The 26,483-nt window shown below is 39.9% G+C and overlaps 1 protein-coding gene across 5 annotated transcripts in view; it reads right to left on the bottom strand.

Annotated features, from left to right (window-relative positions):
• Mxi1 (MAX interactor 1, dimerization protein) overlaps positions 1-26,483 on the bottom strand; it is a 64,256-nt gene that overhangs the window by 21,207 nt on the left and 16,566 nt on the right. For 3 of the 5 annotated variants that reach the window (XM_069987956.1, XM_069987957.1, XM_069987959.1), the window contains exons 2-3: positions 22,581-22,713; positions 12,800-12,829 (exon numbers count right to left, since the gene is read on the bottom strand). In XM_069987956.1, the coding sequence (XP_069844057.1) occupies positions 12,800-12,829; positions 22,581-22,713 (163 nt within the window). Of the gene's footprint in view, positions 1-12,799; positions 12,830-22,580; positions 22,714-23,849; positions 24,081-26,483 lie in introns of those variants that run through there. The other 2 variants (XM_069987958.1, XM_069987960.1) reach the window with 2 other exon arrangements.

Below are 26,483 nucleotides of genomic sequence, written 5' to 3'. Positions count from 1 at the left end.
TAACAAAAAAGATCTGCCACAACTTCTATGCTCTTTACAGAAAAACTTTAATTCATAATTGAATTCCTTGGTCTCTGGTATCAATTCAAATATAGAAAGAAATGTGCCATCATCTGTAAACCAGCACCTAAACAAGCCCTCTCCAGAGGCCTTTTCCCACCTACTACAACTTGAGCAGAGTTCCCATCAGGGGCACAATCACCACATATTTGCTGTGTGGCTCATATTACCTACAATACTCTATGGGGACAAACTGTTCTCTGAAGCAGCAGTGGAGAACAAAGCTATTTTCCTTGGAAAGGGAAGATGTTTGTAGGGTTGCAAATACCTCTCTACATGCCTTCCTAAAATATTTTCTATCTTCAAGTGGCAAGTTTCACCAAAAAAAAAAAAAAACAACAGGAAGAGTTAGGAGAGCACATTGGTCTATCTCATTTGGTATCTAAGCTTTTTTTCCCTCCTCTCTTAATCTAACATAGCAAGCTATGCCACAAAAACATTCATTGTTAACTCTCTAAGTACCTGTTAGTCAAGGTACTTACTTTGAGTAACAGATATAAACACAAGTTATAATGCCCTCATACTATGTATAAATCCAAAACGAACACACTTGATCTATGAAGAGGGAAAATGATAGCATAAAGTAGTGTGGGTTAAAGTTCATATAAGTGACAGAGTAAGTAAGTGATGAATGTTGAAAGCTCACTTTTGATGGTCAGAAAAGGCTTTGTGAAAAATATGCTGTATCTTTAGTGGGGGGGGGGGGGAACCTCTCAGGAATCAGAAAACCTGGGCTTTAATCCTGCCTTAGTCACTAAGCGGCTTGGTTGGGCACACAATAGTCAGGGGCTTAAGTTTTGAGGGTAGACTGCATGGTTTTCTAACATTCCTTTCTTCTTTATAATCTATGGAAATGAGTGGATAGGTCCATAGTTACTACTTAAAAATATTTTCCCCTTAGGTTCACAAGCACTCTGGCTACAAAACACCCTACAAAAAGATTAACATAGTTTCCTGTTGAATCTCACTCCCTCACCCAGCACTGACAAGGATGCATCTCTTTTGTTTTTGAGAGAACCTCGCCAGGTAGCACAAGCTTACCTGGATTTTCCAGCCTCCTGCTCCCACATCTGGAGTTCTGGGATTACAAGTGCATATTGCCACACCCAGCAAGTATATGGGTTTGACATGTATCTTTCCCACCCCTGTGCATACATGGTCTTGCTTTTGTTGTTGTTTGGGTTTGGTTTGTTTTTGTTGGTGGTGGTGGTGGTGGCAGTGGTGGTGTGTGTATGTTGGTACAGGCCTCTAACTCAAGTTGGCTTTTTTGCTCACAGCTGGCAATCTAACTACTTGAGTCACACTTCCACTTCCAGCTTTCTGCTGGCTTACTGGAGATCAGAATCTGGTGGGTCTCTGTGTGGGCTGGCTTCAAATGAAGGTTTCCCAATCTCAGCCTCCTGAGTAGCTAGGATTACAGGCGTGAGCCACTCAAGTCCAGCTTGCTTTTTTTTTTTTAAAGTACAAAAGAAATGATACCAGAAAACTATTTTACAATTTGATTTTTCACTTCTTTAGAAATCATTCTAAATCTGTAATATATACACATTTACATGATTCTTTTTGTCTGAAGCAAAGCATAGGTTACTTATATTTTGATTATAAATCTTTTTGGCATTTCCCAACTCTCCTCCCTCTCTCTGTGCTTCAAAAGAGGTCAACTTCAAAAGAGGTGTGAGATATAATATATAACATACAGATAGAAAATACAGACGATAGGCAAGTATGCAGAAGTCCCTGAGTTCGATGACTACCAGCACTGCAATAAATGAGTAAGTAAGTAAATAAAAAATTCAGCCGATGAAGCAGCTCAAAGTTAACACCCATATTCTCAGAATAAGAAAAGTCTGAAGAATATACTAGAGATATCTTCAACTAGGAAATGGGAGATAGATATGTGTCCTAGTCCTTGGGTCAAAACTAGATTTCGTGTGTGTGTGTGTGTGTGTGTGTGTGTGTGTGTGTAAACTGGAATTTTGTAAAATGTCTTTTAGCGTGTGTGTGTGTTTGTGTGTGTGTGTGTGTAAACTGGAATTTTGTAAAATGTCTTTTAGCGCGCGTGTGTGTGTGTGTGTGCGTGTGTGTGTGTGCGTGCGTGTGTGTGCGTGTGTGTGTGCATGCGTGTGTGTGCATGCGCGCGTGTGTGTGCGTGCGTGTGCGTGTGTGTGCGTGTGTGTGCGTGCGTGTGCGTGTGTGTGCGTGTGTGTGTGTGTGTGTGTGTGTGTGTGTGTGTGTGTGTAAATGAATTTTGTAAAATGTCTTTTAGCCACTAGAGGCTACTCCATGTTACTGGAGTATGAACGCAGGGCCTCTCACTTGCTAGGCATAAGTTCTGACACTTAAGCCATGACTCTCTAAAACCCTCTAACTAGATTTGAAAGTAAAAAGTAGGACTAGAGTACTGGAAATTTTAGGATTATTTTGAATCAAAAGAAATCATTTTAGATGAATTATTTTTCACTGTGCTAGAGATCAAACCCATGGCTTCAAGCATACTGGCCATGTGTTCTACCACTGAACAGTGACTTAGACCTTAGAAAGCATCTTAAAGAGGACTTACTTCTAACACCTTATTTTAGAGAAACTAAAGCCCTATGTGTACAGTAGAATGTGATTTTAATTAACCAGTAATGTTGTGCCTTTGCTCTACACTCTGTGGGAATGGTTGGGGAAGAAAAAAGGTTTGAATAGTCACAGGTTAAGTATTATGTATATGAGACCAAAGGAGAATGCAATTAAAGAGTATAAATTTCTAGTAAATGCAGTCAGTAAAACTAATTTCCAGCCATTCTTAGCCACTGAGAATCAAAAAGACAAATAAATGGAGATGTCCTAGAATTTTTAGTGAACTTGGCAGATTATTGATGCAGTGAGTGTATTATTGGAAAGCTACTTTTATTGTCCAAATAATGAGGAGAAAAGATTCCAATTTACTGACCTGTGGCTACTTTCTCTTCAGATTGTTTACAGACAAAGGTTTAGATGAGATAGTGTCCTTTGTTTTAGGCAACAGTGTGCTTTTTCCTCCTTGTATGTCATATTTCATCTAGTTATCACCAGAGCATTAGAAGTGACTCATTAGATATAGCAACAAAATAGTTACTATTAAAAAGAGGATTTCTCAAGACTGGAGACATGGTCAGTGGGTAAAGTGCTAAGCAATGAACCAAAGCATCAGGTACTAAGTTTGAATCCTGATCTCTGGGCAAAAAAAAAAAAAAAAAAAAAAGGATCTCAGTAGCTTGTGAAAATATACAAATGAAAGTGGAGGGAGGAAGGTAGAGTAGAAAGGAAGAAAAGTAGGAAAATGGAAGGGAGGAAAAGAAAGAGAGGGAAGGGGAAGAAAGGGAAGGAGAGAGAAGGAGAGAAAGAGGGGGGTGAGAAAGTAGGAAGAGAGAGGAAGGGAGGGAAGGAGGGAGAGAGGGAGAAAGAAAGGGATTAAAACAGAAAGGGAAAGGGAGGGTTGAAGACAGAGAGGAACTAAGAGCTAGAATACAATAATATTTACAGATTAACTTATTACATATCTCCTTACAAATTAGTAAATAGTTTTGCAAAAGGAACATAATCCTTCATATTCATTAGGGACAGTACCCATGCCCTGAGTTTAAGTCCTAGGACCAACACTAAAAATAAAATATAAATAAATACCTCAGGGTTGTAACTACAGTTATGTGTCTCCCAAATAGCTAAAACTACAGACATGTACCACCACACCCAACTGGGTTCTTCCTTCTACAACCAAGAAAAGCAAGACCCCCAACATGTTACGTAAATAACATTTTAAGCCTGTCAGTTGTAGAGATAAAAGAAAAAATTGTTTTCATTTTTACTTTCTGGCATAATTCTCTTATCAATGCATTACATATTCCCAAAGAAGCCATTTGTGTTGGATTCTAGATACCTTTTTGATAATCTGCTACACATTGTTTAGTATTAAAATCTGTCTTCACTGGCTTTTCTCAAAATAAAAACAAAACAAGGAAGTTATTTACTTATAAATTAAGTTCCAACTTTTACCAATATGGAAGATATGTGTGTAGACAATATGTCATGTCTGTCCCAGAGCTGAATTAATTTGTTTGCCAAGCTGGTTAGCAAGTAACCATATGTAAAAATTCTCTCCTCATTACTGAATCCTTGTTTAGAATGGAAGGTTTTCACTATAACTTATTGGACTTTCAATTTACATCATTTTCTAAATAAGTAGAGAAAAAGCATAATCTATCACAACAGTTAAAAAGTAAAAGAATCTGAATCTTTTCATTTTAAAAAAGATAAACGTAAGATACTAAAGAAATCTCTCATCTAACAAAAATTTACATGCATATGTACTCATATAAATATAAAATACACACACACCCCTCCTCTTGGTATAACTGCTGGAATGTGTATTGGGATAGAAATCTTTATATTAGTTTAAGAAAAAGTGAAGCTGGTGGCTTATGCCTATAATCCTAGCTACTCAGGAGGTGGGGATCAATGAATTAAGGTTCAAAGCCAGCATAGTCAGACAAATACAAGAGACTTAGCTCCAAATAATTAGCCAAAAACCAGAAGCAGAGGTATTGGTCAAATGGTAAGTACTAGTCATGAGTGAAAAAGCCAGTGAGAGTTTGAGGACCTAGGTTCAAACCTGTTTTGGGGAAAGAAGGAAAGAAGAAAAAGGAAGGAAGGCAGGGAGGGAGGCAGGGAGGGAGGGAGGGAGGGAGGATAAGGAAAAAAAAAAGAAAAGGTATGTAAATATTTTATTAGTATTAAACTTTCAGTATTTACCATAGTATTTACACTGCATTAATACTTTACCATATGTACCAAAAGAATTTAGCAAGAAAGCATAATTCTGCTATATAATTATGAGCATCATAACTACGGCATATTCAGTTATATATATATATAATATATATATATATAAACATTCTTCAAAGTGTCACATAAAATAACTTTGCATGTACTGCATCATCTAAATTATGTCAGGAAAATATTAAATATTAAAAAATATTAAACTTTGTTTTTTAAAATTACAAATTCATAGTTTGGTAAGAGGTGCTTTCTTATGGAAGTTTCCAGTGTCACTGACCCACAGCTCTCTAATTCTTGGATAAAAACACTGTACCTTTGCTATAACCTTCAAATACTCACTATGTCAATTATTCAACATCAGACTTAATTACGTGTTTACTTCTACATGTAATCTCAAATTCACAATTTCAAGTGAAATTTCAGGGTTAGTTTCAAAGATTTAATGAGCTCATCTCTTCCCATGCATCATTTGTAGAATCGATTTAAACTGTATGAATTAGGCAGATGAAGTGTTGAGAATACATGGTTTGTAGCATGCAGTCCTTGTTTTCAGAGTCAGCCATTGTCAGAGTACAGTATGTGTAGCCAGGTCAAGGAGTAGAAAGTTTAGTTTTAATGAGTTATTTCTGACAAAGGTCACTGAGAAACTATGAATCTATCTGGACAAAAATTCAATGCATTAAAAATGTCCTGGCCACACTTTCTCTATTAAACCATACATTTTATCTCCAAAACCCACCCATCCCTTCATCTGTATCTCATGTAACATGCAATTCTAACTCCAACAGGTGCCTATCTCTGGCAGCTATTTTTCAGTTGCCTGCCGTCCGCAGCATTCTTACCCCTATAAAATACAATTAGTCATTTACTTGCATACAAAATAAATACAACAATTACGTTTCTCTGGCAAATGATGCTGTTCTTTTTTCATATTGTTTGACAATGTTAACCTACATCTTTAACTGGCTTTGTAAGAGAATTGTATAAAGGCTTGGGGATATAGCTCAATGGCAGAGCCTTTGCCTAATGAAGTCCTGGGTTCAATCCCCAGAAGAAAAAACAAAAAGGAGTAAATTCTAAATGACTGTCTTCTCCTGTCTAAAACGTATCACTTCTTATTTTATGTAAGTCATCCTCTACAGCTTTTTGATGTAATAGACTCCTACTGCCTTAAAAAAAAAAGTCACAAAAAATAATTATCTTCTTCAAGGCAAAGAATAAAACTATTTTCTTCAGGATTTTTTTTTTTAATTACAAGTATCAGTTTTTCGTTTTTACACTAAAAAAGCGAAGTAGCCATTTTTTATTTGTCTAATCAGGAAAACTGGGAGCATTGGATAATAAGGTTTTTCCTTTTTTTATTGACTATTACCCATTTTAATTTTGTTGTTTAAGATGCAACACATGGTCGGGTGGTGGTGGCTCACACCTGTAATCCTAGCTACTCAGGAGGCTGAGATCTGAGGATCAAGGTTCAAAGCCAGCCTGGGCAGGAAAGTCCCTGAGACTCTTATCTTCAATAAACCACTAGAAAACTGTAAGTGGTGCTGTGGCTCAAGCAATAGAGCGCTCGCCTTGAGCTGAAGAGTACAGGGACAAAACCCAGGCCCAGAGTTCAAGCCCCACAACTGACCAAAAAAAAAAAAAAAAAGATGCAACACATATAAACAAATTATAAGTAAGATTGACAGAACTACTACATGCTCTCAATATCTGGTCTTATCCTGTTAATTTAACTGCTAATTAAAGGACCTTAAAAACCTTTATATCTTTCTGTAAGTTTATTTTTTACTTTATTATTATTATTTTTTGGGTCCAGTTGTGGGCCTGAACTCTGGGCCTGCGTGCTGTCCCTCAGCTCTTCAGCTCAAGGCTAGCGCTCTACCACTTGAGCCACAGCGCCACTTCCGACTTTTTTTTTTCTGCTTATGTGGTGCTGAGGAATCAAACCCAGGGCCTCATGTATGCAAGGCAAGCGCTCTACCACTAAGCCACCTTCCCAGCTCTGTAAGTTTATATTATATGTAAATATATACATAGAACGCATATATAATATAGTCCTCTCTCCATTATAAAATACTGTTCTAAAATGCATCACATATTAGAAACTCATCTATAGTTAATTACATGTCTTAAGTAACTGCACAGTGTTGAATCATATGGGCAGTGCCATCAGCCAGTGATGACGTCAGTGGTCTCTGTGTGCCAGATTTCAAGGTCAGTGTAGTTTTCAGGACCTTTCTCTCCATTACTGGTAACTGCTATGATAATGGATGTCCACAACATTAATGAGAATCTAGTTAGCCATCTTAGCAGGACCTCATGTTTTTGGTTTGCCTTTTTGTAATGACTGTTGATATTGACCATGCCTATTGGCCATTTGCATGTCCTTTAAAATTCTGAATAACTATTCAAATTCTTTGCTCATTTTTAGACTGGGTTATTGACCTTTTTATTATTTAGTTGTGAAGAGTTCTTTATATGACCTGAATACAAATCTCTATTCAGTATTTTCTTCTACCTTTCAAGTTGTCTTTTAACCTCCTTATGCTATTCCTTTGAACCACTGAGCCACAAATGTCTTTAACTTTGATAGTCTAGTGTCTCTATTTTCTTCTATTGCTAGATATTTCTTTGCTGTTATATATAAGAACTCTCTACATAACCCAAAGTCATAAAGGTATACTCCCATAGTTTCCTCTAAGAATTTTGTAGCTTAGCTCTCAGATCCAAATCTAGGCTTCATTTTGAGTCAATTTCTGTGTATAAGGTAGGAATTAAGTTTCATTATTTTGTACATGTCGGCATTACTTCTTAAATCCAAGTGCATTAACATTATTGAAAAGATTTTAAAAATAGAAAAAGACAAAATAGTCAAGGCCAGATGTGGTGGCACACTCCTGTAACCTAGCTCCAGGAGGTTTCCAGTTTGAGGCCAACCAAGCATGACTCTTATCTCAAAAGCAGAAATAACCTGGGTATGGTGGCACATATCTGTAATTCAGCTAAAATTAATGCTCAAAGCCAGTTCAAAGAAATGAGTGCCAGATCCTAGTTGAAAAACTAAAAAGCTAAAAGGCTGGGGACATGTTTCAAGTGGCAGAGGACTTGACTTCAATCTCCAGTTCCAAAGAGGGAGAGAAGGAAGATGAGGGGAGGTGAAGGGAAGGGAGAGGAGAGGGGAAATGAAAGGAAGGGGGGAAGGGAGAAAAGAGAAGGAACAGGAGGAGGAGGAGGAGGACCCAAAGTGGAAAGGAAGAGGTAGGGAGTAAAGGAGAGAGAGAAGGAGGAAGGATGCACCTGACATTCTAGCTATGCCTAGGTTAAGACTGGGAGGTCTACAGTTCCAAGCCAGCTGAAGCAAAAAATAAGTTCGTAAGACCCCCAGCTCAAAAGAACAAACTGGTTATGGTGGCATGTGCTTATCATCCCTACTGCTAGCAGAAGTGTAAATAGGAGGATTCTAGCCCCTGCAAAAAGTGAAGGCTTATCCTATAAACAGGATCATCTTTCCTTCCGAGGTATATGAAGATCCTTCTACAAGAAGAGTATGCATTGCTACTCATTGGACATCATTCTCTTATCACACTGCTCAGTCACTTCTGCTCTGCCTAGGAAGGCGTTATTAGTCCAGTGTCCTCATGTAGCCTTTCTAGCTTTGCCAAACTTGTAATAAGGGTAAGCCTTTTGTTTCAATGGAATGACAGCAATTAAGGCTGAATGGCCTCTCCTGCAGTCAGCACTAAGGTTCTTGACCATTAAAGTCCTGTTAAAGTTGTTGACTGTTGAAAACATCATCAGTAATTTGAATTAAGAAAATGAAAAGGCAATGAAGCGATCTAAAATCTGTATTAAATAGTTTCTTCTCCGGCAAAGAACCAAATTCATAAGAGAAGCTAATGGACAAAGTGAATTCTTAATTCTTCAATCTCCAAGACTCATTATGTTTACCACTAGATAATTCATATAGGTTCCTGAGGAATCCAAAGGTATTCTGCTTTTCCTCTACCTTGTGGGCCTGCTATGACCTGCAGTCGGACAGGGCTACCACACAGGAAACAAATGCTCTGAACCATGTAGATCAGGCCCAGCATAACCAACATGGTTTCAGGAAGAAACCAGAACCCAGAAGCTATGCAAAAAAGAATCTAAATTTCTGTGTTCTGAAACTACCAATAGCTCATTAACAAGCTGTAGACATCCTGGAGTTAATTGTAGGTTAAAATGAAGTACTCAGGGTATCTCAGACACAAAATCTCCACCACCAGGCTTTGCTGTGATTTTGAGAGTCAGAACATCAATGTTTAGTACTTATTGCTTCTTCATAGCCAGTCCAGACCTTCAGCCATCTTAGGGTTTTAGTTAAAAGAGCCATCTGGAATGACTCTGCCATTTGCTGATAATTTAAAATCTCCTATTCTTACTACATTTACCTTAGGGGAAAAAAAAAAGAGAAAGAAAGAAAAAAGAAATCATGAACTCAAGAGAGATTTGCATACAAAATTTTAGAACCCAACTAAAAGGGGAAAAAGTATCTTATGGCAAGAATGTAAGATACATGAGTGGCAAATTTTCAGGAATTATGAATTACTTCAAGAATGAATTACTTAAAATTCAGTGTGAGTATAACATGTTTTCTGCCACGTTCCTCATAAACTTGAAGCCAAGAGGCTGAAAGTTACAAAACATGTGGATGCAGCATGATTATAGGGCATAATCTGAACATAGGTGCAAACTGTATAAAATATCAATGTGCACTGGGCTTTAGTTATATAATGTACATAGATTAGTTGCTTGAGCAAAACAACCCAGCTCTACAACACCTGGCATGGTCTCTCATATGTGTGTGTGTCTATCTGTCTGTCTGTCTGTCTCTCTGAGTGTGCCTGTGTCTGTTCTAGAGCTTGAACTCAGGGCCGAGATGCTGTCCTTGAGCTGTTGTGCTCAAAGCTAGAGCTCTACCACTAAGCTACAACTTCACTTCCAGGATTTTGTTTTTTAACTGGAGTTAAGAGCCTTACAGTCTTTCCTACCCAGGCTGGCTTTGAACTGCAATCCTCAGATCTCAGCCTCCTGAACGAGCCACCAACATCTGGCTCTTTCTTCCATTCAGTTAACCCTATAAAAGGAAGATGCCTCAGTTTCGCTTTTCTCTTCAAGTCACCCATCCAGTCCGTGTTGTTGATGTTTTATATGCTGGAGTCCCTTGGGCAAATTGTTGTTTCTCCATAAATGAGTGAGGTAGACAAGACTCCTTGGGAACAAACCTCCTTATTACAAACAAAGCCTATCTACCTTCAGCCCAGCTCTTCAGAACTATTATTCTTTTTTTTTTTTGTCACAATTAACCAACCAGATACTTCCTTTAAGCTATCTATAGCTTTAATATACCAAAAACATGAACATAAGGTAGGAAAAAGGTTTTTGTTTTGGGATGTTTTTGGGTAGTGGTGGTACTGAGGTTGAACTCAGGGCTTTACACTTGTTATGCAGGCTACCATTTGAGTCATTTTGCTTTAATTATTTTCAGGTAAGGTCCTCATGCTTTGCTAGAGCTAGCCTTAGACCAAGCTCCTCTTAACTACAACTCCCTTATGTAGTCTGACTTATTGGTTGATACGGGATCTCACTAGCTTTTTGCCTGGGCTGGCCTCAAACCTCCATCTTCCTGATCTCTGCCTTTCAAATAGCTGAGATTATAGGCATTGGCTACTGTGCCAAGTCTAAGACTTTTTTTTTAAATGGAAGATTCTCTACTGAATAAACTGTTATGCCACTAACACATCACTCAAGTTTGAACTCCAACTTCAGCCTTCACTCAAAATTAAAGCCACCATCTACAGGTTGCAGGCTTGTCTCGGGAGAATGCCTACCTAACAAATGCAAGGCCCTGAGTTCAAACCCCAGGACTGCTAATAATAATAACAACAAAAATCCTAAAACAGACAAAAACAGTAGGCCATCAGCATATATGCAATAAATGCCGGACACTGAAAATTCAATGAACCAAATAAAAATCTTTGCCTCCAATGCACAGTCATTTGGCAGATAAGATTATGAACTAATAACCACAACCACTCTCACAATGGGAGAAGTGAACAGAACATTGTGCTAACGAAGTAGCAAAAACTACGAAGTCTTCCTGAAGGGATATGCTAAGTCTCTTCAGGAAGATATGACATCTATACTCCCCAGTAACAAGGCACTTAGGCCAGTCCATCTGTAAGATCTGTTCTAATTGCAAATCATGATTTCCTGTTTGTCAAGAGTGGCTGGTACAATCCAGGAACTGATGGTTCACACCTGTAATCCTCACTCCTCAGGAGGCTGAGATTTGGAGGCTAGTAGTCTGATGCCAAGCTGGGCAAAAATGTCTGTCAGAATCCAAAATAACCAACAAAAATGAGCAGGGTTGATGGTAAGTCTCAAATGGTAGAGCACTAGCCTAGTAAGCAAGAGACCTGAGTTCAATCTGTATTATAACCACCACCAAAAACAAAAAACAAAACAAAAACCCAAAACAGCAACAGTGGGAGGGAGGGCTTCTGTAGACAATTCCAACTGATTATTTGTTGAATCTCGATAAATGAGAATATTTTTACTCTAGAATTCTTGTATTTTCTATCAAACTTAATCTTTACTTATTTTCCAATTCTCTGAAGCTGGTAAATCATCTAATCATTAATTTCTATTGTTTCCACTCCACACTGTCTTTATTTAATGTTTCTATATCTATGGCTGCCATTGTCTCTTTCCTGAATTATTGCAATATTCAAAAGGATGCTGGTATCCCTCACCTGACCAACCCCTTAGAAGCCTAAGTAACCTTCCCAAATATGATCATGTAACAACCCATTTTTAAAGGACTACCTGCTATCTACCCCTCACAGGACAAGAGTCTTGTCATCTTCAACACAGGGTGAAACAGACTCTTCAACATCTTGTCTAGCTTACTTCATGCTCTAATCCTTGATACTCATACTGAATGTCTTGTCGTTTCCTTAGTATACAATGCTCCCTTACCATCCTCTACAGGGCTTCTAAGGCCTTCCTCAAAGGGGAACTAAGTGGCCTTCCCAAACCATCTTTCAGTATCCTTCAATAAGTACTCTCTGCTTTGCCATTACCATACTTACCATATTATATAGTATCATCTTAACCACTTGTCTTTCTTTCCATAAAGCTTTGAGTTCCATAAGGGCCAAAAATGTTCTAAACATTCTTATATTTCCTATGTAGAGCCTTCTACTTGCCTGGCAACGACATTATTATTGATGCTTGATAGGTATTTGTTAAAATACATGAATGAATGGACAAACTACAAAGCAAGACTCAATGCATTCCAATTTGTTATCTTTATGAAATATTTTAGAACCTAAACCTTCATCAAGACCATATTTAAGCTATGAGCCTATCATAAATGATATATTTTCAAAGACAGAAATAAAGGAGGCTACCCATAAGGTCAACATTGAGATGAGCTTAAAAACCTCTCTACTTCTAGTTTTGATAGTTTATGCTGGGTGCCAGTGCCTCATGCCTGTAATCCTAGCTATTCTGGAGGCTGAGATCTGAGGATCATGGTTCAAAGCCAGCCTTGGCAGGAAAGTCCGTGTGACTCTTATCTCAAATTAAGCACCAAAGAAGCCAGAAGTAGAGCTGTGACCCAAGTGGGAGAGTACTAGCTTTGAGCAGAAAAGCTCAGGGACAGTGCCCAGGACCTGAGTTCAAGCCCCAGGACCATCAAAATAAACAAATAAAAGCCTACTTTCTAAATCATTTTTTGTGGAGAATATACACACAAACAGATTAGGATCATTAAGCCAAACATTTTTAAAATAATGACTACATTTGCACTATTACATTATTTTTTACATGTAAAATGGTGAGTTTGCATTTTAAACCTAGCCAAAGTGGCACCTTATTACTGACTCACCGATTCTTTTCCAGCTCATTGTGTGTAGATCTAAAAGAAAAAGGGAAAAAGACAGAACATTAGCCATGCTTGCTAATCAGGCTACAGAAAGGGAGATGAGTTTACCTACTACTATACCACCACCAGCCAATATAACAATGCAATATACACTCAGACTTCTACAATCTCATGCATTAAAAAAGTCTACAGACATTAGGACCATTCATTCAGATATTGTGTTTTCAGTTAATACTTCTAAATATTCTGAAACTGGAGAATTACTGCTACTCTAATAAAATTAATACCAGTACTTACTCTTCTCCCTATATTTTATTGATTGTAGACATTGTTAGAATTCATACACAATCCTATTTAAAATTTAATTATTATTATAAAGGTGATATACAGAGGGATTACGGTTACACAAGTCAGGTAAAGAGTACATTTCTTTTTGGACAGAGTTACTCTTCCCCCACTCTCTCCCAGTTTTTCCCTCCCAGACCTACCCTCAAGTTGTATAGTTCATTTTCAACAAAGTATCTTGTGGTATGATCCTATTTTTTTAAACACATATATATGAAGATCTTTTGTGTGAAACACAAACAAGGAAAAGTTAAACAAGGAAGAAAAATATAGTAATAGAAAGAAAAGGAAATATACATTAATAAAATTATGACATATAAAAGACTAGAAGAATATAACTCAAAATGCTAGCCCTGGTTATTTAGTTTCTCATTTGGCCGCTTAGTATTGCTATGAGACTTTTCATCTACTGAACACCTTCTGCTACACAGCATGCAAAGCAGTTAAAACATACTGTCTCATTTTATTCCTGAAACTGTGCTCCTGCTTTTCTTTGGTTTTGGTGGTACTGAGATATGAACTCAGGGCTTTACCACTTAAGCCTGTGTTGACAGAGTTCCACTATGTGGTCTAGGCTGGCCTCAAATTTTCCATCTTTCTGCTCAGCCTCCTGAATGCTGGATTCGAAGCATGTGCCACCACATGCAGCAACCTCTGCTTTAACGAGAATACTGAGGCTCAGAGACATGGCTCCCGGGCCAAAAGTAGAGGCATCAGGCTCATTAGTTGTGGGGATTTTACTGGTGCGAAAGCCAAAAGCCAGTACTGTCTCCTGTCTACCTTTTGCTTCCTTAGCAGTTTCAGTAACAGGATGAAAATAAACTGATGTTCATTTTAAAGACGTTAATAAAAAGATTTCTCTCTAAACAAATGTAAAAAAAGAATCTTAGGAAGTTTCAAGAGTAGACAAATTAACAGGAAACACATATGTGTACAATTAAGATTAAAAAAAAAGACTAAAAACAGAGTTGGATATTCCACTTTAGAAGAGACAGTTTAAATGAAACCTCTATCACCATATAAGCATTAACAGTTTTGATTGTTCTTTTTTGTTTAGATGAGATGTTAAAGAACAAGTTTTAAAAGGGGGAAATGGCATATTTTAAAGGTATTTTAAGTAAAAACATTCTTTTTTTTTTTTTTTTTTTTTTTTTTTTTTGTCGGTCGTGGGGCTTGAACTCTGGGCCTGAGCGTTGTCCCTTAGCTCTTCAGCTCAAGGCGAGCACTCTACCACTTGAGCTACAGCGCCACTTCCAGTTTTCTGGTGGTTTTATTGGAGATAGGAGTCTCACGGTCTCTCCTGCCCGGGCTGGCTTTGAACCGTGATCCTCAGATCTCAGCCTCCTGAGTAGCTAGGATTACAGGCGTGAGCCACCAGCGCCCGGCGTAAAAACATTCTTCAAAATATGAATGGCTAATCAAAGATGAGATTCTCTGCCCCTTGGCAAACAGAACTGGGTTTCTCTGAGAGGAAAACGAAGTAAAACAAAATTAAGAGACAATTCACACATAAAATATGAGAGCAAATAATAAATGCAAACATTTTAAATAGAAAATGGTAGATTCTGGTCACTGTAAACTTGTTCTCAACAATCTGGCAAACCCATGGGTACCAATTAAGATTGAAAAATAAAGTGCCAATGATAATATACACAAAGATAACCAATTGTGGAATTCCAATATTACACTGAACCTATTCTAAAGAACTTAATCTGACTCCCTGCTGTGAAAAAAATTAAAGCAGCAGGTTCTTTTTACCTCTCTCAAACAGAACTTTTTCACCAAATCAGAAATTATATGTCACATTTAGTTATACCACTAACAAAATTTAGCAAGACTCCCAAATAATAAAAAGAATGACCACAAATATACTAATCATTACGATACCGCCATATTCTTCTCATTTTCACTGTTCTGGTAAGTTAATACCAAGTTAAAAAGTATTAGTACTTTCAGTGTTCTAGGCTGTGTTAGGCTCCAGAATTTCCAGTTGGTAAATTAAGACATGTATAGGCATGACCACAATTCAAGGCAACACAAATATAGGAAGAGAAGTACAATGTTGAGGGAGTTCAAAGAAGGCAAATTTACCTCCAAATGGGGCTACAAGGAAACTTTTGGAAAAGGATAGCATTTGATCCAGGACCTGAGGAAGGAATACATTTGCCACTGGTAAAGTCTAGAACGTGTTAAGGATGCCATTCAAAGTAGAAGGGGTAAGTAAAAATGCAGAGCTACAAAGTTCAAAGCAAAATCAGGTAACACGGTATAGGGGGCATACAGACCCATGGTATTTAAGAACTTTGAGTTTAACATTAACTCTTGCTCACACTAGCTGTATTAACTTTGGGACAAATTATTTAACTTCTCCGATTCACAGTTTCCTCATTTTAAAACTGGCATATTGTTGTGTACCGTGGCTAGTTATTGTAAGAAAGAAAGAAAAATATGTGAAAGCATCTAACACATAGTAAAGACTCAATAAATGTTAGCTACTGCTTTCAGACTTTATGTTTTTGAGACAAGATTTCACTACATAGCTCAGGCTAGCCGAAACTCAGAATATTCCTGCCTCAGCTTCCAAAGTGCCAGGATTACAGGCCTGTGCTACCCCACCTGGCTATTTTTATTATTTTTCACAAGATTAAAAATACATCAAACATGAAAATAGATTCTATATTATGTATTTAAGAAGTGGGGAGAAAGGGTAAGGGAGTTGACAAGGATGCATTTATACATGTATGGAAATGTCACAATGAAACCCCAGCTTGTACAACTAATGCATGCTACTAAGTAAAAGACGTTTTCTTAAGTATGCAACGTGAGACCATCTGATAGGTTTTCAAAAGGTTTTGATGCTTGGAACTAGCCTAGCATCAAGCGAGCAAATACATATGCATAATGGTAAGACACATTGAAAGACATGGCAGGTATCTTGGTCATATAGTCAGCTATGTGGACAATACCATGGTTAGCAGCTCTGCAGTCAGAAAGAGTCTAATTATACGCACACATAGAAAATAACATGTCAAACAGTGATGGCCGCAAGTAATTAAACGTATCAAACATTAGCATACCCAAAACAACCCTTTTGCTTCTCTGACAGTCTGTGTCAATCAGGTCCTTCTAATGATGTGTCATTGCAACACCCAACTATGATAAATTCACTGCAAGGTTCAGATGCAGTGAGGAGTCTCACCCATTTAGCTAGCCAACACATTTTGCTTCTAATGAAATGTACTTCTGAGGGCAAATAAATAGTAATGACTATCCTGCTCTTTGACACCCTTACTCTAAATGCTAAACAACTTCCAAGGACAGAGAAAGGTGTTTCTATCATTTTATCACTGAATCATAGACAATCTTGCCCCTACCTGACAAATAACATCCCTTTTGGGGAGAAATCCTCCTTGGATGGGCATTATTACTTCCACTAGAGCTGTGAGCTTTCACTCACTCCAGCATGGCTCTAATATGTAAACTTTAATCTTTCAGTGGCAGTCTGAAATAAAGCGTAGGAACGACATTACTCAAGAGTAGAGCTGCTGTGGAAGGAAAATGAAAGCCTTCGCATTCATGGGATTTTTATGTTTTTTTTAATTTTTAATTTTTATTTTTTGGGTCCGGTCGTGGGGCCTGAACTCTGGGCCTGGGCACTGTCCCTCAACTCTTCAGCTCAAGGCTAGCACTCTACCACTTGAGCCAAAGAGCCACTTCGGCTTTTTTCTTATGTGGTGCTGAGGAATCGAACCCAGGGCCTCGAGCATGCAAGGCAAGCGCTCTACCACTGAGCCACCTTCCCAGCCCCTCATGGGATTTTTAAATAGGGTAAACCAAAATAAAAAAGGAAAAGCAGTCTAACAAAAATATGTGAGAGATAATTTTTTAATGCATGCTTATATCAATCAGTATTATAATCAGACTAAAACTAGGATCTGGGAAGAGCATGCCATCCAACTTGTATATTTAGATTAGTATCTGGAAAACTGTCCTCACTGGAAAAGAAATAATTAAAGAGCCATGCTATACCCAAAAGGAAGCAATGCTATTTCATATCTAAGGAGAAATCTAAAAGAAAGTTTTCTTCAAGTCAAAAGTACTGCCTGGTTAGAGTAGTGTACATACTGCTTAAGATTTAGCTTGCTGTTAAAATCAATCAACACCTGTGCCATAAGGCTTAAGCTGATCACTGAATTCACCTCTTGGCCACCTGTGCTCTAACCATAAGATGCTGATAATATCTTACCTTTGTGAAACAGAGAACTGTACTACATGAAACCCTGAGTTATATGACTTGCGATCTTCAACACCATCCATTCAGTATTTGACATCCCCCCCCCCCGCCCCTGCAAAAAAAGCCTCTCATCGAATACCAAGAGAAGCAGCTGTCTTTCTGACTTAAAAGGTTAAAAGGCTATACTTCAGGGGAGGGGTATGTCCACAAGTAAACCAGCAACAGGCAACTCATGCTTCAATGAAGTATTTAATAGAAAGCCTGAGTCAGTTTAGTGTGAGACTTTTTTTTTCATGAAAATTATTCATTTAACTCAGTTATGGTCAAAGAAACACATCTCAGAGGCTGTGTCCACCTTCAACAATATTATAGCCATTAAGACTTTAACTGCTACTAATCTCCTTTTTTTGTCCTGAAACTTTACATTTTTTAATTGAATAAAGATTTTAATATAGAAAAATCTAAGAAAAAAAAAGATTCACAAAAACAAGTCTTCATTCAGTTCTTCTCTGAACGAACAAGTTACCTGTTTAAGAATAAAAATGGTAGAGAATGCCAGGCTTCGGTGGCTCACATCTGTAATCCTAGCTACTCAGGAGGCTGAGATCCAAGGATCGCAGTTCAAAGCCAGTCTGGGCAGGAAAGTCCCTGAGACTCTTATCTCCAACAAACCACCAGAAAACTGGAAGTGGCACTATGGCTCAAGTGGTAGAGCGCTCGCCTTGAGCTGAAGAGCGCAGGGACAGCGCTCAAGCCCAGAGTTGAAGCCCCACGACAAAAAATAAAAGGTAGAGAAAGCATCTGAAATAATTTCCACTGGGAAAAATTCTCTAAAATTATCCTTTAAAAATAACTTACCACTCTCTTCCTCTCCTCCTCAACCTTAAAAATCCATAAAGACTGTGAAGAAGGGCTATAAAGCTGAAAATACAATGATACAATTACTCCTTCTAAAATAAAATGTCTTTATTCTATGGTTTGGGGGAGGTGGAGTGGATATTAAGAAAAAGGAGACAAATATAGCAAGAATACTCAAGGTGCATATGTGATACAGTGGGAAATGGGAAGAGATGGACTAAGGAGAAGGATGAACAGCACTGGACACAGATGGACATGTTAAATTACAACCCCCTTGTACACATTTTGAAGTTCAGAAAGTAATAATGTTTTTAAAAATTAAAAAGTTAAACCAAAGCAGGAGAAAATTTTGTTTTTAAACATTCTTGATCTAGCAGGTGGAACTGAAACACTGCTGATGTGGCAAGAGCCTTTAATAGTCATAGGAGGCTAAAGAGAAGAAATCACTGTGTACAACAAGTTGAAATTCAAGCATAAGTTGGTTACCTATTCTTTTTAGGTCACCTTAAAACAATGCAACTACTATGTATATGGCAGAGGCTCAGACCAACATTTACTGCCAAAATTGACAAGCTTTTGATTTCCACAACATGGAATACAGTGAGTGTTCTTTCAAATAAAGTACAGCATTCTGCTTTTTTACTACAGTATAGTTAATTAAAGAATGGGCACACCTGTAATCCCAGGCGGCAGGAGAATTTCAATGTTGAATGAGATCCTATCTCAAAAAAAAAAAAAAAAAAGGCAATTTGGAGTGTTTATTTATTTTTTGCCAGTCGTGGGGCTTGAACTCAGGGCCTAGGAACTGTCTTTGAGCTTCTTTTGCTCATGGAAAGCATTCTTCCACTTGAGCCCCAGCACCACTTTTGGCTTTTTCTGTTTATGTGGTACTGAAGAATTGAAACCAGGGCTTCATGCATGAAGTTGCATTCCCAGCCAAGATTTTATTCTTGAGGTATTATGTATTGTTTTCCTTTGCAAACATAATGTCATTAACACCCCTTAAAACACAAAATAGAAGAGTTTGCCAAAGCAGAAGTTGTATTTTCTTCTATCATTTTTCCTTCTAGCCTAATATGGTATTTGGCACAACAAAATAATAATCAACAAAAAATAAAAACTCTGAATTTCTATTGCAGATAAGTCTACCTAAAGTTGAAATTTTTTCATTCTTTGAGAAACACCCACTGCACAGAGCACAGTGATGGGTAGTGGAGATAACTGTCACTGCAGAATAAAGCAAAAGAGATTGGATCCTCATCTCAGAGAAGGTTTTAGTACAACAAATGGGCCGCAAATTTTAAAGAAACAACCAAGACAACTATTTGTGGGACAACAGGTTCTGGGTTCCACTGCTCACTCTCCTGAGAGGCCTATACTTCCTCTTTGTTACTATTTTTTAAAAAGACAACTATTTGTGCAAACATGATGAACACTTGTCAAGTATGTAAGGATCTGATCCATTCCAGTGGATGAAGAATGACTTCCCCAAGTAGACGATGGCTAGTAGACAGAGATAACTGGGCAAAGGAGGGAGAGGAAGACTGACTGCCAACAGGGAACAGGGGACACAAAAGGACCTTGAGGTAGAAGAAAACCTGTTTCATTAAAGGCGGTCCAATATAACTCATGGGAACAACAATAAATAAAAAGAAATAAACTATTTCCCAAATACTCTGCTATTAGATTTTAATGTTTCACTCCTCCTTCATAAAGCACAAATTTTAAATAAATTAGTTAAGGAAAAATTATTTCTAGTGTTTCAGTTTACTATACTAGTTCTCTTTCATAAGCCCTAGCCTAAACCTCACACATAAATAGATCTACCTTAATATATTCTAAAATAGATTTCTTTCTCTCTTCTTTGCTTGAAACTTAAATCCCCATTAGAAATTTCCTTCCTCAGTTTTAGGTGGTGCAAGGTCTGAGTTCCCTCAGGCACTATCAGAAAATACGTGTATGATTTTACTAAGTTTCTCACATGCTGTGCTAAATCACAGTGGTCAGAACTGTGGTCTTACACAATATAGTAGAATCTTAACAGGTATATTACCATGAAAGAAAAACATTAGTCAAAACCCTAAGCAGAGTCTGTGTTAAGAATAAGGGATGACAAAGATTGCCCTAAATTAATGACTCATTATGTACTTTGCAAACTCTAGAAATGTATGTCTTACTTATGCCTCTAATCCTTCAGTTGTTAGTAAAAATGCTATACATTCAATGACAGAGAGGTAAAACTGAATTCTAATAATTAATTAAAACTATCAGAGTCTTAGAACTCCAGCGGAATAAGGAGCCTTGGTGAGGACTTCATACATCTTCTTCTATCACAAATGAAAACAATAAGGGATGAAGAGAAGTGTCACGTGGTCATAAGCTTGGTTTCTAGAAAATAGAAATTACAGTATGACACAATTCAGGTCCCATTTACTAAATGGTACTCTTTCTACATCTCCAAGTTTTGGAAACAAGTTTTTCTTTTAATCTATGTGTAGACTGAAGTAAAATTCCTAAAGAGGCCCATAATTTCTCATTATATAGCCAGAGAAACTATAGGAGCTAACAAATTTATATTTATGTCTTTAAATGTTGTATATTATACCATATTGTCATCTTAAGCATACCTCTCTACAACAAATCACATAAATTCACCCAAATACATAAATAAACTTAGGTTAATTTTTTTTTTTTTTTGGGTCCGGTCGTGGGGCCTGAACTCTGGGCCTGGGCGCTGTCCCTCAGCTCTTCAGCTCAAGGCTAGCACTCTACCGCTTGAGCCACAGCGCCACTTCCGGCTTTTTTCTTTTTGCTTATGTGGTGCTGAGGAATCGAACCCAGGGCCTCATGCATGCAAGGCAAGCACTCTACCACTGAGCCACCTTCCCAGCCCTTAGGTTAATTTTATAATTTAAAATTTTAAGTTTAAGCAAGGTATGAGTGGCTTATGCCAGTAATGGCAACTACTCAGGAGGCTAAGATCTGAGGATTGTGGTTCAAAGCTAGTCCAGACAGGAAAGTCCATGAGACTCTTACCTCCAATTAACCACCAAAAAAGATGTAAGTGGAGCTGTGGCTCAAGTGGTAGAGTGCTAGCCTGTAGCAAAAAAGGTTAAAGACAGTGTCCAGGCCCTCAAGCCCCAGGACAGGCACAAATTTTTTTAAGCTTGAAAGGCATAATAGTTTAAGAAGAGACAAAAAGGCATCATGTTGTTCTATAGGCAAATTAAAGGGAGAAGACTTAATCCTTGCCTCAGTGAGGTCTGAAATGCAGAACAGAATTTCCATCTCATGAGCAAACTACAATTGATGTCTATGGGAACCTCTAGTTGTTTTCTGCACCAAGAGCTCCCTGCTGCTCAGTCCCTACCCTGCCTCCCCAAAGGACTACCCAACAACCCAAAGGCCTACCCAATGCCTCTAGGACAGCCCACCCTCTAAGTGAATCATTCCTAGATAAAGTTTAAGGAATCAGGAACAAAGTCCCCTTTAATTTCTTCATATCAATGGGAAAGGCAGCATCTGCTGGTCCTCTTTTAGAAAAGGACCTTTGAAAACTTCATGACAAGACACCTTGGGATTCATAGCTTCCTGGAACAAAAATACAGCCAGATGCTACAAAAAATTTTCAAAAGTTGAGGTTGATTATGTCTCAGTACATATAGACAAGCATATGCTAAAGAAATCTATTTGGAAAAAAAGTATTATCTGTTCTGGTTGAAGGACAAACATCTTTTTTCTTTTCCTTTTTGCTTTAAGGCCCCTTCCCTTATCAACTCATATTACGATTCACAAGATGAAAAACACAGTCTTCCTCTTTTCCTTAAAAAATAGATCAGGATCACTATCTTCCTATTTTACCTCAATATTTTCATTCCTCTAACAAAGCCCTTGGAGATATCTATCTATCTATCTATCTATCTATATACACACACACATATATACATACATATATATATCACCAGAGCTATTTTAGATTTAAAATTTTTCTTGGATCATATTAAATTTGGAAAGAAGAGAAAAACTGGTCCAAGATTACCTTTAGCATATGGCTACATGTATGGATACATGCTATTAAGTCTCCTGTCTGCTCAGTCATAAACATCTGATCTAAATAGTCTCAGTGAGAACCATAGTTTTGTCTTTCCAAATTTGTTCCTTTCCTTCCACATGAAGTCAGGCTGTGATTCCTAGACCTTAATGTTTTAAAAGGGTCAATCCCAGAGTGGTGAAGACATTCATTTTGTGTTGCTCCAGATTTGGGAAAACAGGAGTCCAGCAGGACCAACACCTCCAAGTCTAGCTCCTTCCCTCTTGTCCTCCTTTCTAAACCTCCCAGTTTACTACCTGTTGGCAGTGCTGGTATTGCTGCTCCCAGGGCTGTGTTTCTGTGCCCGGCTCAACCTCCGTGGGGGCTTTGAATGCTGTAGTCGGGGGCTTGGCATGGAGGGGAATGATGAGGCGTAGCCATGTTCACACTCTAAAAAGAGCAAGAGGGAAAAACGTGTGAATAGAGAAATTCATATCTCCAGCTCCATAAATCGAAGGTCTAACAGGTTCCTGAAAATAGGATTCGAGGCAAAATATCTCTACTTTGTGGTTAAAAAATATTCCAGTTCTGAGCTGGACATGGTGGTGAACACCAGCATTTTGGATGGAGAAGCAGGAAAATTCTGGATTCAAGGTCAGCCAGCACACACACCTCCCCACATATCGGAAGGAACCTGCCTGGCAGACAAACCCAACCCATTGCCTGGAGAGTGTATTGACACCTTCTAAACCAAATAATTTGTCCTTTTCTCCAGGAAGTCTTTTGGATTGAAGCACTCTTAATTTCTGAGTGTGGTGGTGGTCCCCCAACTCCTCTTTTCCCTGAACGGTTTTCATTCTCTAGCGTCTGTTTAGTCTCGTGTTTGTGTAACTCCAAATACTTGAATCGCCAAGTCTTGGTCATTTTTCTCTCCGGACACCACTTTTCTGGTCTTGGTGCCCAGCACGCCAATCCATTTCTCCTTTGGTCTCCATCTCCACATCTCCCACAGCACCAGGACAGGGAGTCCCGCTGACAGCTGGCTCCCACTCACAGGCCCCACACAGCTCGGCCCCTCCCCGCCACGCCGCCCCCCTACCCCCGACGGCACCCCCCCCCCGCGGGCCTCCAGTCCCACTCCTGTTCATCCTGTGCCCCGTACCCCAGCCCGGCCCCACTCCGCTCCACAAGTTCCCGCCCCCAAGCACGCGCACGGGCCCGCAACCTCCCCGCGCACACTCATCCACACACGCAGGCTCACACGTGTGCCCTCGCACGCGCACTCCCTCCCCTGTGCCCACCTGTCACTCTTGCTCACATTCTTTCACATCTGCGCGCCCGCGCGCCCGCCTCTGTCTCGTGCACGCGCCCTGGCCACCCCCGCCGGGTGCGCGCGCACTGCCCGCGCGCGCGCCCCTGCACGCTCCGCCTGTCACTCGTGCGCACGCTCCCCCGCCCCCCGCCCTCCTCCTCAGCAGCGCACGCACTTCCACCCGCACACTCGCGCACCTCTCCTCAGCAGCCGCACCGCACTCTCCACGCGGAGCAAAAGCCCACGGGCTCAGGCAGCGGCGCCCAGCCGTTACCTCGCTCCCGGCGCTCCAGAAACTCGGCGGCCTCCAGCAGGCGCTGCACGTTGATCATCCGCACCCGCTCCATGGGCACCGCGGGTGGAGACCGGAGCTCGCCGCGCTCCCGCCCCTGGCCAACAGGAGGCGCCACAGACGGCTACCCCGCCTCACGCCACCCCTAGACGTGTGCGGCGGGCGGGCGGGCCAGCCCGGCCGCGGCTCGGCGCGCTCTCCGCCGACCCTGCCGCCTCCGCCGCGCCCGCCGCGCCCGCCGCGCCGCCGGCAGCACGCGCGCGGTTTGTTTACCTCTCGGCGCGAGCACGGGGGTGGGGCGGGAGCAGCGACGCGGGTCGCTCCGCCTCCTTCTCTGCCCCCTGGGAAACGTAGTCCCGCCCCCCTCCCACTGCACGCCGGGAATCGTAGTACGGGAGTACGTAGTGCACTATAGAGCGCGCCTGCGCCTCACGATTCTGCGATGGCTGCTGGGAGATGTAGTTTGTCGCGGCTTTATCACCCTCCAGGAGAGGAAAAAAAGAGGTTGGCCAGGGCTTAGAGAGAGAAGGATGTAATTGAGTTGAATCTATACTCCGCACGTCCCACAGCTTCCCAGGGACTGGAGCATTCATCATGGAAACTGCCATGTTCCAGTCATCCATCTACCACTATATTTTCATGTAACTATTGTGCCTCGGTTTTTTCATCTGCAAAATGAGAAAAATAGCACAGTTGCAAGGATGGTACTCCCAGAATCACTTGATAAGTCAAAAAGTTCTGTTTGGAAATTACTTAAATCAGGGGCTGGGAAGGTGGCTCAGTGGTAGAGCGCTTGCCTTGCATGCATGAAGCCCTGGGTTCGATTCCTCAGCACCACATAAGCAGAAAAACCCGACCGCTCACCTTGAGCTGAAAAGCTGAGGGACAGCGCCCAGACCCAGAGTTCAGGCCCCACAACCAACCAAAACAAAAAAACAAAAAAAACAAAAAACAAAAAACAAAGAAATTATTTAAATCAGAACCCAAAAGGACTATTAAAAATTTTGTTTACTCTCCCCTCCCCCAACAATCTCTGATTGTGCTTTTAGACAACAGAAAGACCACTCTGGAAAGGGTATATCAGTATATCAGTGAGACTGTAAGGGATTTGGGGACTGGCATTACCCCTAATTCTGGTCAAATCTGGACTCTGCTACTTAAATTGGATGTATGGACTCTTCAAGCCTCATTTTCCTCATGTACAAAATGAATAGAATTCTTCCATTTATCCATAGTGCTGAGGACCTGCAGTGAGTCAGGCACTGATGCAGACTTAATGTGCACAGTAATGAGAGAGCAGACTCCAAGGAACCTGCTCTCGGGGGGCATGTATCATCAATAGGACTTATTGTGAAGATTAAATGAAATAATTCCAATAGTACACAGCAGGCACTCAATAAATAGAAGCAACTGTGATTGTTTCCTCCAATACTTGCCTCCCTAAAAAGGTAACTGACAGCCAAGGCTAGAGAAAGAGAGCACATTAAGCAGCAGCCATTACCTCCTCCAAGTCCTCCATCTAACAAGTCATCCAAGTCCAGGCTAGGATTTCTCAACCTTGATATTATTGCCATTTGGAGTCAGATAATTCCTTGTTGGCATGGGGAGTTTCTTCTGAGCATTGTGGAATGTTTAGCCGCATCCCTGGCCTCTACCCACTAGATGCCACTAGCACACCACCACCCAGCAGGCATGACAACTGAAAATGCCTGCAGACATTGCCACATGTCCCTGGAGGCACAAAACCATCCCCAGTTGAGAACAACTCTAGGGAGGGAAAGGACAAGAGAGCTAGAACTGCTCGGTGCTATAGGAGCAAGCTAGGAATGATGTAAACAAATCTACCACGTCTTCCCGCTCTGATTATTTTAACCTGCTGGTCGACATCCAAAATAACAGGAAGCTCTTAGTGAGGGAAAAATTTCCCCATGGTCATTCCAGTGACTACTACAGCAAATACCATCTTGGGATGGATAGCTTACTCTCTCAAAAATGCTACGTGTTCCATGCTGACTTGAATAACCTCTCCCTTTCCCCTTGCACTTTTTTTTCCCCCAAAATGAACAAGATCTCTAATGAGGTCACAAGCTGCAAAATTTTGCCAGTCTTTAAAAATACTTAAGAAATAGATGTTCCATCAAATTTAGAGACACCGGAAAGAAGAGGTGTTCACAAGCCACCTAAGAATTTGTTTTAGAAAGGCTCTGAAGAAGAGATTGTGCTTTTTCAGCTGTCAGCTAGGCCTTTATTTTTTTGGCTAGGCCATTTCTAATCTGGGCTTTCCCATTAGGTAACACAACCATCCTGCATCCTCAGCAAAGGATATGTTAGGAAGGATGAGAAGAAATTATTTAAAAGAAAACGCCATTCACTCAGAACATCTGTTAGTTGAGGATAAAAATGATTAGGTTGAAAGTTTCCAATCCTAGGGGGCATGTAATCGAGAAAAGTAGTATAGCCTGAAAACATGGAAGAATTCAAGATGGGTTTCATCCCACAGATGAAGTCACAGAGTTAGCAGGTTAGTTAAGAGAAAGCTAGAGAGGTGTGTGGAGTCTGTGTCTGACTTGTCACAGGTGACTCTAGGTGAATTAGCCTAGAGCCATGATCAACAAG

Source organism: Dipodomys merriami, unplaced genomic scaffold (assembly GCF_024711535.1).
Source record: "Dipodomys merriami isolate MVZ:Mamm:240054 unplaced genomic scaffold, mDipMer1.0.p SCAF_35, whole genome shotgun sequence".
Classification (NCBI taxonomy): Eukaryota; Metazoa; Chordata; class Mammalia; order Rodentia; family Heteromyidae; genus Dipodomys; species Dipodomys merriami.
The sequence above is the reverse complement of the archived record's forward strand: the minus strand, read 5'-3'. Positions and strand labels throughout refer to the sequence as shown.